Raw genomic sequence first — 15,600 nt, forward strand, 5'->3', positions numbered from 1 at the left:
CAATAAAAAAGCTACTTTGAGGTGCCCTAGGAGCAGAGGTCATTTCGGGGGGGATTGCGGGGGATCACAGTTCCCCCGGGTGAGGTACGGGGGGCGGGGCACATGACGAAGCCCCGCTCCCCGCTTCCAGCCGCCCCGCTTCAAGCCCTCATTCAGCCAGGAGGAGGCAGGAGAAGAGGGAGGGTAAGTTGCTTCCTCCCTGCCTCTCCCCACCCCTACCTGCCTAGGGCCAGGGAGGGCCTTTGCGGGGCTTCCTTGCACTCCCGCCGGCCTTGCAGGTCCACCGCCGGGCAATGTTCCCTCTAAGCTGTGGAGTACTGTGAGCAAAAATTCTACTTTGTGTGCTGGTGGCATTAAAGCTGTGAGCCAGCCATTTGGCTGCTGCATAAATTAGTTTGCTCTGGAGCCATCCTTCCTGAGCTGAGTCAAAAATCTGTGAGCCGGAGGTCGGCAGTGGAGCTGCAAGGCCGCCAGCGGCAGCCGGGACCGTTGGGAGCAGGGTGTGTGGCCTTATGACACACTTCCGGTGATGTCAGGGGGTGTGGCATATGCTAATGAGTTATGCTAATGAGTTCCCCTAGCTCTTTTTCTACTAAACGACCCCTGCCTAGGAGGTTGAAATGTTCTCCTACAAGTTTCTCAATTTTGTGATTCTTGATGTCAGAGATGTGTCCATTTATCCTTTGGCATAGGGTTTGACCTGTCTGCCCTATGTAGGGGACTGAAGGGCATTGTTGGCAGTTAATGGCATAGGCAACGTTAGAAGATGAGCAAGTGAATGAGCCTGAGATGGTGTCGCTGATGTTGTTAGATCCAGTGATTGTGTTGTCTGGGTGTGTGTGGTGGCAAAGTCGGCATCTGCGTCTATTGCAAGCTGTGGTACCAGAGTCCATGATCACATTAGATATTGTATTATTGTGGGTGAGGAGTTGTTTAAGACTCGGGAGCTGTCTGTGGGCAAAAAGGGATTATAGATCATACAGAACTTTGTGCTCGAGTACAGAACTCTAGTTCCATAATTCAGTGGAACTAATATCTAACTCTTTGGCAAATAGAAGGGGAAGTCGTGGAAGTGGTGACAGACTTCACGTTCCTGGGATCCCAGATCACCGCAGACTGTGACTGCAGCCATGAAATTAAAAGACGCCTGCTCCTTGGGAGGAAAGCGATGGCAAACCTAAACAGCATGATAAAAAGTAGAGACATCACCCTGCCAACAAAAGTCCACATGGTCAAAGCAATGGTATTCCCAGTAGTCATGTATGGCTGCGAGAGCTGGACTATAAGGAAGGCCGAGCGCCGAAGAATAGATTCTTTTGAACTATGGTGCTGGAGAAGACTCTTGAGAGTCCCTTGGACTGCAAAAAGATCAAATCAGTCAATCCTAAAAGAAATCAACCCTGACTGTTCCCTGGAAGGCCAGATAATGAAAATGAAGCTCAAATACTTTGGCCACCAAATGAGAAGGGAGCACTCACTGGAGAAGACCCTGATGCTGGGAAAGATTGAAGAAGAAGACGGGGACGGCAAAGGATGAGATGGTTGGACAGTGTCATCGATGCAACGAACATGAAGTTGAGCAAACTTCAGAGGACGGCGGAAGACCGGAAGGCCTGGCGTGATCTGGTCCATGGGGTCGCGAAGAGTTGGACTCGACTGTGCGACTGAACAACAACAACAAATATCTAACTAAAACAGGCGTACAATAGACTACCAACGTACATAAATACCTCATAAAAAGAACAAATCTAGAGTCCAGTGGCACCTTTAAGACCAACAAAGTTTTATTCAAGGTATGAGCTTTCGTGTGCGCAAACACTTTTTCAAATACAGTGGACATGAAATACCATGCACACAAAACCTCGTACCTTGAATAAAACTTTGTTGGTCTTAAAGAGAAAGACCTCGATGTCCTTGACAACCACGACGGTATAATCACTGACCTCGAGCCAGACATCCTGGAATGTGAAGTTAAATGGGCCTTAGAAAGCATTACTAACAACAAAGCTAGTGGAGGTGATGGTATTCCAGTTGAGCTATTCAAAGTCTTAGAAGATGATGCTGTTAAAGTTCTGCACTCCATTTGCCAGCAAATTTGGAAAACGCAACAGTGGCCACAGGATTGGAAAAGGTCAGTATACATTCCAATCCCAAAGAAGGGCAATGCCAAGGAATGTTCAAACTATCGCACAATTGCACTCATATCACACGCTAGCAAGGTCATGCTCAAGATCCTACAAGCTAGGCTTCAACAGTACGTGGATAGAGAACTACCAGAAGTACAAGCTGGGTTTCGAAGAGGTAGAGGAACTAGAGATCAAATTGCCAACATTCGCTGGATTATGGAGAAAGCAAGAGAGTACCAGAAAAATATCTACTTCTGCTTCATTGACTATGCTAAAGCTTTTGACTGTGTGGATCACAACAAACTATGGCAGGGCCTTAAAGAGATGGGAGTACCAGACCACCTCACATGTCTCTTGAGAAACCTGTATAAGGGCCAAGAAGCGACAGTTAGAACCGGATATGGAACAACTGATTGGTTCAGCATAGGAAAAGGAGTACGACAAGGATGTATATTGTCGCCTTGCTTATTTAATATATATGCAGAGTACATCATGCGAAATGCTGGCCTGGATGAATCACAAGCGGGAATTAAGATTGCTGGGGAAAAGATCAACAACCTCAGATATGCAGACGATACCACTCTGATGGCAGAAAGTGAAGAGGACCTCAAGAGCCTCTTGCTCAGGGTAAAAGAGGAGAGCGCAAAAGTGGGCTTGAAGCTCAACATCAAAAAAACTAAGATCATGGCATCCGGCCCCATCACTCCTTGGCAAATAGAAGGGGAAGCTGTGGAAGTAGTGACAGACTTCACGTTCCTGGGATCCCAGATCACCGCAGACTGTGACAGCAGTCATGAAATTAAAAGACGCCTGCTCCTTGGGAGGAAAGCGATGGTGAACCTAAACAGCATGATAAAAAGTAGAGACATCACCCTGCCAACAAAAGTCCATATGGTCAAAGCAATGGTATTCCCAGTAGTCATGTATGGCTGCGAGAGTTGGACTCTAAGGAAGGCCGAGTGCTGAAGAATAGATTCTTTTGAACTATGGTGCTGGAGAAGACTCTTGAGAGTCCCTTGGACTGCAAGAAGGTCAAATCAGTCAATCCTAAAAGAAATCAACCCTGACTGTTCCCTGGTAGGCCAGATAATGAAACTGAAGCTCAAATACCTTGGCCACCAAATGAGAAGGGAGCACTCACTGGAGAAGACCCTGATGCTGGGAAAGATTGAAGAAGAAGACGGGGACGGCAAAGGATGAGATGGTTGGACAGTGTCATCGATGCAACGAACATGAAGTTGAGCAAACTTCAGAGGACGGCGGAAGACCGGAAGGCCTGGCGTGATCTGGTCCATGGGGTCGCGAAGAGTTGGACTCGACTGTGCGACTGAACAACAACAACAAATATCTAACTAAAACAGGCGTACAATAGACTACCAACGTACATAAATACCTCATAAAAAGAACAAATCTAGAGTCCAGTGGCACCTTTAAGACCAACAAAGTTTTATTCAAGGTATGAGCTTTCGTGTGCGCAAACACTTTTTCAAATACAGTGGACATGAAATACCATGCACACAAAACCTCGTACCTTGAATAAAACTTTGTTGGTCTTAAAGCGGCCACTGGACTCTAAATTTGTTCTACGGCTTCAGACCAACACAGCTGACTACCTGGATCTATTTTCATAAAAAGAATACAGATGATTTTTCCTTTTGTCGTGAAAAGGGTTAGAAGTAACTGCATCTCTGCATCGTAATGTCACAACACCGTATTTTGACCATTAGGTATGATTCAGTCTCTGCCCACCAAGACATTCATTCTCGATTGTTATGCACTGTTTTATAGACTGAGTAATTCTAAACTGGAAATGTTCTGGATGGTAGACACTGATCACTCTTCTGCACATTCTCCAGAGATCACCTAACAAATTATTCAATGCTTCCTTCACTCCACAAGATTAACACCCTTTATTTAGATTTCTTGCTCGCGTCACTTGGAGAGATGACAACTGTTAGCACACAAGCCAAATAAGACCAATCCAATAAAGCCTCCGTGAAAATGTAATATATTGCATTCTACAGACAGACAATTTACCCAGTATCAACTTAACCCCAGATAGCGAAAAGCCGACCCAAAGAAGAAAGATTTACACCACTAGAGAAATATGCAGAGCTGCTTCACGCATTATGGAAGCTAACAGGTACATGCGAATGTTGGCTGATAGGAGAAAAGTCAGATTTGAGTCCAGTAACACTTTAGGGATCAGCAAGAATTTCAGGGAATGTGCTTTCGAGCGTCAAATCTCCCTTCATCAGGCACAGTAGAATAGAAGGGAAGATCTGAATCCTTTTATCCTAGTCAGAATGTGGGCGAGGGGTGTCGTATGGAAGGCTCCTAAAGCAGGCAAAGGTACTTGGGGCTCTTTAGCTAGGAGAAACGACGGCTGAGGGGTGACATGATCGAGGTTTACAAGATTATGCCTGGGATAGAGCAGGTCGAGAAAGAGGTACTTTTCTCCCTTTCTCACAAGACAAGAACCCGCGAGCACTCAATGAAATTGCTGAGCAGTCAGGTTAGAATGGATAAAAGGAAGTCCTTCTTCACCCAAAGAGTGATCGACACATGGAATTCACTGCCACAGGAGGTGGCAGCGGCGGTGGCTACAAGCATGGACAGCTTCAAGAGGGAACTGGATCAACGTATGGAGCAGAGGTCCATCAATGGCCATTAGCCGCAAGGTATAGATAGGAACTCTGGGTCTGGGGCAAGGGATGCTCTGTCTTCTTGGTGCTTGGGAGGGGGGGAGAACAGTGGGACGGCTTCTACTGTCCTGGCCTCACTGCTGGACCTCCTGATGGCACCTGGTATTTTGGCCACTCTGTGACAGAGTGTTGGACTGGATGGGCCATTGGCCTGATCCAGCTTCTCCTATGTTCTTATGTACAATGCATATTGTAATCAGTTTGATAAGAGCAGAAGGGAAATGCTTCTGGGCATCTGTAGTGAGATAAAAATTCTATGTACCTGTCTACCCTGTGTGTTCCTAATACGCTACTCCACGTGAGAGACAAATGACCACGTTTTGAACCACTGCACACTGCGTGTACAAGCTATAGGGAGCCTCAGTCTGTATACAATCCCTCCAGTCAAAAAAGATGAGTGTGACTTCCATACAATAATGCTGAATGCATGATCATGTGTTGTCCTCTGTACTGATTATCATCTGCTGCTTTGAAGGGCTGTCCGTGCTAATTTACGTCTGCTTTATCGTTTGTTTCTTTGATTTATTATTGTTTCATTGCTTGGAAACGTTATTGTTTTAACTTGTAAGGTGTCTTAGGCATTTTTGTTAATGGAAAGGAGAGCTTGAAAACATCGTCTACAAATAAATAAATAGTGAAGCAGCACCAGAAGTACACAGTGCAGAAAAGGATAATTCTGTTGTTTTTTCTCCAGTCTGTGCAGCAGTTTTCAGGCTCACAGTCCACGCAATCCTAAGGGCACAGGAGATTCTAACTCTCTTAGCAAGTCTCTTCAAGACGTTTACAGTTACAAGACAGCCACTTATCTGCGTCTTAACAGATATTTTTCTACCCTTTAACTGCATATGTTGAAATTCTGATCCATGGCAATGATTTATGTCTGTAACTGTATTCACAGGAACATGTGTGAATACCTTTATTTACTTCTCCGGGGCTAGTCAGGACCAATGTTCCCTCTAAGCCGTGGGGTCTTGTGAGCAAAAATTCTACTTTGTGAGCTACTGGCATTAAAGTTGTGAGCAAGAGATTTGGCTGCTGGATAAACTAGTTTGCTCTGGAGCCCTCCTTCCTGAGCCAAGACAAAAATGTGTGAGCCAGAGGCTCAAAAACTGTGAGCTAGCTCACACTAACTCAGCTTAGAGGGAACACTGTGTGCCTTGGTACTTCTAGTCACATACATTTCAAAGAACAGGCATGCATAATGCTGTCGTCCCCCCCGCCTCCCGCCTCCGCCATGAAGACATGGAATATCCAAAATTATTCACATGCTTAGGGTGGAGAGCACTGACAGAGAAATTTTTCTCCCTCTCCCAAAATACCAGAAGTTGAGACCCTCTCCCAAAATACCAGAAGTCGAGACCATCCAATGAAGTTGATGGGCAGTAGATTCAGGATGGACAAAAGGAAATACTACTTTACACAGAGACGGATTAAAATGTGGGGTTGCTGCCAGAGGATGTAGTGATGAATAAACAGCTTTAAAAGGTGATAAGAGAGATTCATGGAAGATACATCTGTCAGTGGCTACTAGCCATGGTGACTGAGGGGAACCTCCACATTCAGAGGCACTAAGCCTCTGAACCCCAGAGCCTTTTTACATTTGTGAAATGCCATTAAAGGAATTGTTTGCATATGTGAATCCCAGAGCCAGGAGCCAACATCAGGGGAAGGCCTTGGCACTGGCAACTGTGTGAGACAAGATGCTTGACTAGATAGACCACAGGTCTGATCCAGCAAGGCTTTTCTTATGTTCTCTGCTCCCGATATTAAAAATAGTATAGGATCCCTTTTTTTGTTATGTTTGGACGAACAAAGAGCACAGTTCAGGGACAGCCTTTTCAAGGCAACGGACAAAGTACCTTCTCTTGACTTCCTCCTCTCCAATCACAGGTGATGGGTCTTCTCACACAAGATCTTTCCCCGTGGCTTGGGTTCCAAACTGCAATGTTTTTTCACTCTCCAGGGCTTCTTTACAAATGCCACTTCCCATTTGTTGACTTTCTGTGGTTTCTTCGTTTGTTCCTCTGTCCTTTCCCAAATCCCATCAAAGTTGGCTTGAGAAAGCGTGAGGAAACAAAGAAAGACAACAAGTAGGAAATGATGTCATGAAGTAGCTTGGAGAAAAAACTGCTGCAGCTGTGGAACTCCAGGACAACCTCCATGTGAAAAGGACCAATAGTCACATATGCTCCATGCGGATCCCCATTTTGTGCAATTCCTTTGCCTGAAAAGGCGGCGGCGGGGGGGGGGGGGGGGGGACAATGTGGCATCTGTGTATCTTGAGATGATTTGTGTAGGAGGACGACCACTCCCACGCCTCCAACCACATGAAGACTCTTGCTGACCTGGGATGAACTGGGCCTTAAAGCACTTTGCATACTCACAGTGTGTCTGTTAGGATGCCTCCTTTGCACAAAACCAGAAACTGGGTGCGAGGCTTTTGTTCTGCAGTACAGCAACGTGACAACTCTCTTTTCTCAAAAGAGAGGTGCCGGGATCCATGCCGGCACATCATGTGCTCTGGGATACCCTGCCCCTCAACATGACCAACAGTGGGCACGAGCGGTGGCGACCTCAACAGCCACGAGACCGAACTCTGCATACGCTCAGAGGCGCTCCGTCAAATTATTATTACACCTTTCGGGTCTTGAGCCTGAAATTGCAAATCCTGGGGCTTTCGTCCTGGCTTGCCAGGGGTGCTGAGCAGTGTTCCCTCTAAGCTGAGTCAGTGTGAGCTAGCTCACACTGACTCAGCTTAGAGGGGACACTGCTCAGCACCAATGTTCCCTCTAAGCTGAGTCAGTGTGAGCTAGCTCACACTGACTCAGCTTAGAGGGGACACTGCTCAGCACCAATGTTCCCTCTAAGCTGAGTCAGTGTGAGCTAGCTCACACTGACTCAGCTTAGAGGGGACACTGCTCAGCACCAATGTTCCCTCTAAGCTGAGTCAGTGTGAGCTAGCTCACACTGACTCAGCTTAGAGGGGACACTGCTCAGCACCAATGTTCCCTCTAAGCTGAGTCAGTGTGAGCTAGCTCACACTGACTCAGCTTAGAGGGGACACTGCTCAGCACCAATGTTCCCTCTAAGCTGAGTCAGTGTGAGCTAGCTCACACTGACTCAGCTTAGAGGGAACATTGGTGCTGAGATTGTGACAAGGAAAGAGGGGCAGCAACAGGGGGTGGGGGGGTGGACGGGGCGGTCGGACACTCACCTTGCCGCAGCCAGGCGGCCCCCAGAGAATGAGGGAGGGGATCTCGTGGGCTTCCAGCAGGGGCCGCAAGAGGGTCTGCTCCCCCACCACCTGATCCTGCCCCACGTAGTCCCCCAACGTGTCCGGCCGCAGCTTGTCCGCCAGGGGGGTCCCTTCCAACTTTTGGGCCAGACTTTCGCCGCCCAGCGCGGGAGGGCCAGGATCCTCCTCGCCCCGCGGCTTCTCTTCCCCCCGGTCCCGGGCTGGAGACGCCCTGGCCCCGGAGCCGCTCCCCTTCTGGAACAGGGGGAACATGGGCGGGGGGCTGAGGCTGCCGCCCGGCTCCTCTCCCCGGTTGCCGCCGCCCTCCGGGGACGTGGAGAGGCGCATTTTCTTCTTGCACGGCTGCTGCAGGCCCGCCGGGGAGCTGCCGTCGCCCCCTTTCCCCTGCAAACATCTGTCCAGGTGTGCGTTGATGCCCGGGGCTGGGAGCTCCCGGGCGCAAACGGGGCAGCTCACGAGGGGCTCGTTCCCAGTCGCCGCCCCTTCCATTGCCCGGCAGAGAAAAAGAGGAATCCCTCTGGATGCACGCTGGCCCGCCCAGCGCCTCCCCTCCTTCCCTGCAAGAGCCAAATGATGATAATAATAATAATAATAATAATGCAGGTTTCAGCCAAGGGGCGAACGAGCCATGCGCTTTGCCCGGGCAGGAAGAGCAGCAAAGGAAACACCTCCTCCCTTGCCTATGGGCGCCTTTTCGACGAACAGACTTTTGGGCGTTGTAGTTCTTTGGGAAGGGCTCCGGTGGCTCAGTGGTTAAGGCGCTGAACTGCAGGCCAGAAGCCAGCAGTTCAGGAGTTCGAGACCCGAGTGCCTAGCAGTTCAAAAGCAAGAAGTTGCAAGTAGATAAATAGGTCTTTGAACCTAGCAGTTCAAGAGCAAGAAATTGCAAATAGATAAATAGGTGTTTGAACCTAACGGTTCAGCATACTAGGTTTCCCAGTGTGGAAACTGAGCTTCTAATGGGAAAAAATGTGTGATTATCTCTGACTGTGACAGGAGCAGATGAGCTAGGGTTGCCAGCTCTCAGTTGGGGAATACCTGGAGATTTGGGGGGGGGGCGGAGCCCGGAGACGGTGGGGTTTGGAAAGGGGAGGGACCTCAGCAGCATATAATGTCATGGTCCCTCCCCTTTCCAATAGGTATGTGAACCTAACAGTTCAAAAGCAAGAAATTGCAAGTAGATAAATAGGTACCACTTCGGTGGGAAGGTAACAGCATTCAGTGTGCCTCGGTGTCTAGTCATGCTGGCCACATGACCACGGAGACGTCTTCGGACAGTGCTGGCTCTTCAGCTTGGAAACGGAGATGAGCACCGCAACCCTAGAGTCGGATTTGACTGGCTTTCGAGCAAGGGAAACCTTTACCTTTACTAGTTCTTTGGGACTGGAGGTTTGGATGGGTTAGCAAAGCTATAGTGGGACGTTTCCTCGGATCCCAGCCGCGCTGAGAGTCGGCGCCATGGGATTCACAAAAGAAGAACGTTTTAAGGCTTCTGGATTACTGGTAAATTAAACAGGGTTGTGACTCTCAGGAGATGATCAGCACAAAGTTTGATTCCAGTGGCACCTTTAAGACGAACAAAGTTTACTTCTGGGGAGAAGCTTTCCTGTGCATGCACGCTTGGTAGGGTTACCAGTTCTGGGTTGGGGAAATACCTGGAGATTTGAGGGGTGGAGTCCGGGGAAGGCATGGTTTGAGGAAGGGAGAGACCTCAGCAAGGTATAACACTATAGAGTCCACCCTCCAAAGCATCTGTTTTATCCAGGGATATTGATCTTGGTCGCCTGGAGAACAACAGTAGCGCCGGGAGATCTCCAGCTGCCACCTGGACGTTGGCAACCCTATATAAAACTTCTATCCAGCATTACACTTTCTTGGTCTTAAAGGTGCCACTCTTGGTCCAGTTGCTTCAGACCAACATGGCTACCCACCTGAATCTATTTTCACAGGAGAATATCCGTTTGTGTAGCTAAAGCTCTACTCACCGTAAGGTTGCCAGCCTACAGGTGGTGGCTGAGGATCCTCCGGAATTACAACTGGTCTCCAGGTGACAGAGAGAGTTCACCTGGAGAAAATGGTTGCTTTGGAAGATTGACTCCATGACATTATATGCTGCTGAGGTCCCTCCCCTTTCCAAACCCCACCCTCTCTGGGCTCCGCCCCCCAAATCTCCAGGTGTTCCCCAACTGAGAGCTGGCAACCCTAACTCATCTGTTCCTGTCACAGTCAGAGATAATCACACTTTTCCCCGTTAGAAGCTCAGTTTCCACGCTGGGAAACCTAGTATGCTGAATTTCTAATAGTGGAGGCGAATAAACTGACAGTACAGTATGCGTGTTGCTCAGAAAAACCTAGTAGCGCCTTTAAAGACTAACAAAATTGGTGATAGGGTGTGAGCTTTCGGTGAGTCACTGCTCACTTCTTCAGAAGAACCTGAATATGATTCTTAAACATGTCATCCTTCTATTGCTCTGTGTTCTATGTTGGTTTCATGGGGTATTTTATATATTATAACCCTAATATAACCGTCAGGGCTATTTTTGGGCAGGAACGGAGTTCCGACTGGCTCCCAAGTTGGCCACGCCCAGCAGGAACTCATTAGCATAACAGGCCACCCCCAACAGCAGGAACTCATTAGGATTGGCTACATTAGGGGTGTGTGGCCTAACATGCAAAGAAGTTCCTCCTACAAAAAAAGGCCCTGGGTTTGGACAACAAACAAGGCAAACAGAATAAGAAGCAAAAGGTGGGTGTGGCTGGATGACCACACTTCTAGTAACATGGAGGTGCGGACTAATGCGCTAATGAGCGTTTGCTGTCAGGGGTGTGGCCCAATATGCTAATGAGTTCCTGCTGTTGGGTGTGGCCTATTATGCTAATGAGTTCCTGCTGGGCTTTTTCTACAAAAAGAGCCCTGATAACCGTAATATTATAATATAATAATATTACCCTAATTGTATATATTATAACCCTAATAATGTGTGTTTATACCCACCTGAATCTATTATTTGTATGAGTTAGGTCCAAAATGACAAGGAAGATATCATTCAATAGTGATCCAAGACACTTCACACAAACATTAAAGGTGCCATTAGACTCAAACTTTTGTTCTCATACAAACATTGTAAAGGAGTTTTGAAGATTCATGCTGTCGTTAAAAATACTATACAATAAAACTTTTGAAAATCTGTACTAAATGTCCAGCTTCACTATAGGCTCTAAAAGGGTTCTTTGCCTCCCCCCCCCCAAACCCTTGGAGAGAGAGATTTGTGTTTTATTTATTTTGTATTTTGTATTTATTTATTTTGTTCTTATGGTAGGTATGACGCACTATACTTAGCTTAGGGATAAAATGTGAAGTCAATAAAATTCAGTTGCGCAATACACTATTTTTTAGCGTTATATATAGTGTTCTAAAAATGAACCGATGATTTACCTATACACCCACATATGTATAATATATGTCTTTTCCGGAGAACTAAATTCACCATCATACCAATATTTCCTGTTTGTTTCCTTTTGCTGCAGACAACAAAGAGGTGAAATCAGGACTCACTCCTATTCACTGTTCTGTGGAGCCAAGATGGAGAAGTGTCAAGATGGTAATGTAATAGGATGCCCTACAAGGTTCTATAAGATTAACCATATGGAAGAAATGAATACACGGCACTACAATAGCAGACAGGACAGAATGGCCTTCTTCCATAGCCTGGAAACGGTGAAAAGTTACACTGAGTATGAAGAGGTATGAGTTATGAGTTTGTTATGCTGGTTGTTGTGTTCCTTTTTGAGCATGTCCTCTCACATGCTTATTTTCCTAAGTACATACGATGTAAACTGTTGGTTGGCTGTGAGTTCCTCCTAGACAGTTGACTTGCTGTGATGTCATACAATGTTCACTGACATTCTAACTGCTTATGAAGAGGTATGAGTTATGAGTTTGTTATGCTGGTTGTTGTGTTCCTTTTTGAGCATGTCCCCTCACATGCTTATTTTCCTAAGTACATACGATGTAAACTGTTGGTTGGCTGTGAGTTCCTCCTAGACAGTTGACTTGCTGTGATGTCATAGAATGTTCACCGACATTCTAACTGCTTAAGGAGATGAAAGATTCCTAGGCATTATACTGCTGATCTAAAAGTCACCATTCTCTATTAAAAAAAAGTCTTCAAAGGGAGAGTACAGTGTGACATTTCAGAATTTAAGGTCAATACTATGTTCTTCTCCCAGATCTTACTTTATCAACTTTATTTTATTTTATTTATATCCCATCCTCCCCCACAGGCGGGCTCAGGGCAGTCACAACTGTCATATCACAACACGGTTACCAAAAATCATAATAAGAATGTTCAAACATACAGTTTACAAACAGATTAAAATCACTTCAGTAAGATGGCAAACCAGTTCGTGGGAGCCCAGAATGCCTCCTGCATGGGTGCAGCTAGGTGATCAATAGACAACCAGTTTGCCAGAGAGTGTTGTGCAGATTTCTGTAGCACCGAGGGGCCATTAAGTCCCTGGTGGCCTAGGGCTTTGAAGGTTAAGACCCAAGCCTTGAAATGGATCCAGTACTCAATTGGCAGCCAGTGCAATTGGTGCAACACGGGCTGAATACACGCCCGCACAGACGTCGCAGTCAGCAAGCGTGCCGCTGCATTTTGCACAGGGTGCAGTTTCCAGGTCAGATTCAAGGGCAGCCCCACATAGAATGCATTATAGTAATCCAGTATCAAATGACCATTGTGTGGATCACTGTAGCTAAGTCCCGGGAGGAGATAGGGGACCAGTTGCCTGACCAGCCGCAGATGATAAAAGGCTGTTCTGGCTACATTGATGACCTGAGCCTCCATGGAAAATAAGGCATCCAGGATCACACACCCCAGGCTTTTCACGCTCAGCGCTAGCATCAACAGTGCCCCATCAAGGGTTGGAAGCCGGATTCCCGATCACACACACACACACACACGCCATGGCTCTGGTACTGGCCCTCCATCTTTGCTGGATTTAATTTGAGCCAACTCTGTTGTAACCATCCAGCCACGGCCCCCAGCCCCTTCCCCGCAATGGCTGGGGTGGAGTTGGACCGTCCATCCAACAACAGATAGATCCGGGTGTCATCTTAACAAGGATTTGGGATTTCCCCCTCACTGTAGGTGCCAGTATGTTAGCATCCTTTCCCAATACTTCTAATCCTCCGTTCAAAGTCATTCTGATCCTTATGCCTCTCATTAGAGCCAAGATACTAACATTTTTTAAAATTCTTACCCTCAAGAATATAGCCTTAGCATCTGTGTCGCAACTTGCAACAGCAAAATTAGGGGGAGTTTTAAATGAACCCAGGACGGTGACTAACAGAAAAGTTATTTCTATGTTAAAGGACTCTTTGATAACTGAATTGCAGCAGGACAACAATAAGGCTCGCTCACAACTTTAATGCCAGTAGCTCACAAAGTAGAATTTTTGCTCACAAGACTTCACAGCTTAGAGGGAACATTGCTGGAGATCAGTTAAAATTCTGGGAGATCTCCAGGTTCCACCTGCAGGTTGGCAGCCCTACATTGGGGTAGCATAACATTTTTGATATTGGCTTAGCCATATGATTACATTCACTTTAAACCAGCTGGACTACTGGCTTCTTGACCGACATAGACTTAAAGATAAAATACAGGAGCTTCAAATCTTAAATTGGGAATGGGACCAATGCTCCCTCTAAGCTGTGGAGTCTTGTGAGCAAAAAATTCTATTTTGTGAGCTACTAGCATTCTACTGGTGAGCGAGCGATAGAGTCGTTCGCTCTGGAGCCATCCTTCCTGGGCGAAGACAAAAAAATGTGTGAGCTGGAGGCTAAAAAAACCTGTGAGCTAGCTCACACTAACTCAGCTTAGAGGGAACACTGAACCAAACCCTATCAGCTTCAGAGTTACAAAGTGTAAAGTATCCATCTCGCCCGCCCAGGTATCCATCTCGTCTGCCCCTTCCTTGGGGGCTGGAATAATGCCTTGTGTTTGTGGGGTAAAATTCCCGTTTCATTTTGGTTTTCTTCGGCATAACAGAAATGAAGTGGAGTGGGTGAACTTAAAGTGGGTGAACAGAGATCTGCCCATGCTGCTAAATCGGTTGCAAGCAAGTTGCGCAATCTTAGCAGGGCTATTTTAGAGACACGGCTGCATGTGTATCTTTTACATATTGGGCAAAAGAATGTTTTTACGTAGATCTAGTGCAGCTGTCAAGACCAGCTGTATGATTTCAGTATCCTCTAGGTGGCGCTGTCCTCTGTGCTGAGATCTCTGTAGAAGTCTTGTAGAAAACTTGGGGCACAAATAACGTAATGCCACCATGCTGAAATTAAAGGGGGCTGATGAAGGAAAAGTGGGCAGTGAATTTCACTGTCAGTTAATGGACACCATAAAAATGTACGTGGCTTTTTGTTGTTGTTCAGTCGCACAGTCGAGTCCGACTTTTCACGACCCCATGGACAAGATCACGCCAGGCCTTCTGGTCTTCCGTGGCTTGCTTCCATATAAATGCTGGTCATTTCATTGGCAGCTTTTAAATAATCATTCATATATCTTTTTCTCTCTGTGTAAGCACCACGTTCCTGACATATGTTTATTTTTGAGACGTTATCAGGACTTCCAGCAGAGTTGACATAAAAATAACCAGTAAAATAACTGTTTTTGTTGCCCTGTGATACTCAGAGTATTCATAAACCTGCAAAGTGGCATTGCTTTTCAAATATTATTACTGCTGCTGTCAAGGGTTGCATAATGTGGATTGTACAGTTGTCTTGGGCATGTGTTGGATCGTGCTCATGATATTACCAATGGCATCCTGAATCTGTAAGATGTGCTTTATTTGGCTTCGTTATATGCATAGCAATAACACTGCATTCGTAGCATATAGTACACTGCATTCCCATTACAGAAGTCTCCCATATGTTCTGCCTAGACCTGAACGATACATGCCTTACAGAGATACTGAATAATGCGTTCATTAAAAGTTCCAACAGTGTCTGCTTTCTTACCATCAGTGCAATCTTGTGCTGTTATTCAAGTCTAAGTTCACTTGTTTCAAATGTACCTACAATAGGGGGCTGTGTAGCCAGTTCTTAATGCTAGAACATACCATCCTTTAAGAGTGTGTATCCAACTGGAAGAGCATAGTTTTGAACTACTGAAGGAAATAATATTAAGAGCTTTGTACGTGTGATGCAGAATGAAAAGTAGACGCGGAGTGGGATGAACAAATTTCTTATTGTATATCAGCTTCCTGGCATAGTTTTAAGGGAGATTGAAAAGTATGCAGACGGAGAGTGATTTCAGCTAAGCATACCTTTATTTAGTTCAGGACAAAGACGAAGGGACCAGCTCGCAGGCTGGTTTATGTACATTCAGAAAACCCGCCACCAAGTACACCTAAACACACCCCCTACTCCCGATAGGCTATTTACAGTAACCGGGTGACCATTGGTCTCCCGGCTGAGAAGCTGGCCCACCGATAGGGCCGGCTAGGA

At 46.5% G+C, this 15,600-nt stretch overlaps 1 protein-coding gene across 1 annotated transcript in view; it reads right to left on the reverse strand.

Moving 5' to 3' along the window:
* LOC107123515 (ATPase WRNIP1-like) overlaps positions 1–8,672 on the reverse strand; it is a gene marked incomplete at its 3' end in the record, with an annotated part of 49,786 nt that extends 41,114 nt beyond the window's left edge. Inside the window, exon 1 of the mRNA XM_015426768.1 lies at positions 8,046–8,672. Within this exon, the coding sequence (XP_015282254.1) occupies positions 8,046–8,576 (531 nt within the window). The remainder of the gene's footprint in view (positions 1–8,045) is intronic.
* Between the last annotated feature and the right edge of the window lie 6,928 nt (positions 8,673–15,600).

Source organism: Gekko japonicus, unplaced genomic scaffold, assembly GCF_001447785.1.
Source record: "Gekko japonicus isolate JY-2015 unplaced genomic scaffold, Gekko_japonicus_V1.1 scaffold4543, whole genome shotgun sequence".
Classification (NCBI taxonomy): domain Eukaryota; kingdom Metazoa; phylum Chordata; class Lepidosauria; order Squamata; family Gekkonidae; genus Gekko; species Gekko japonicus.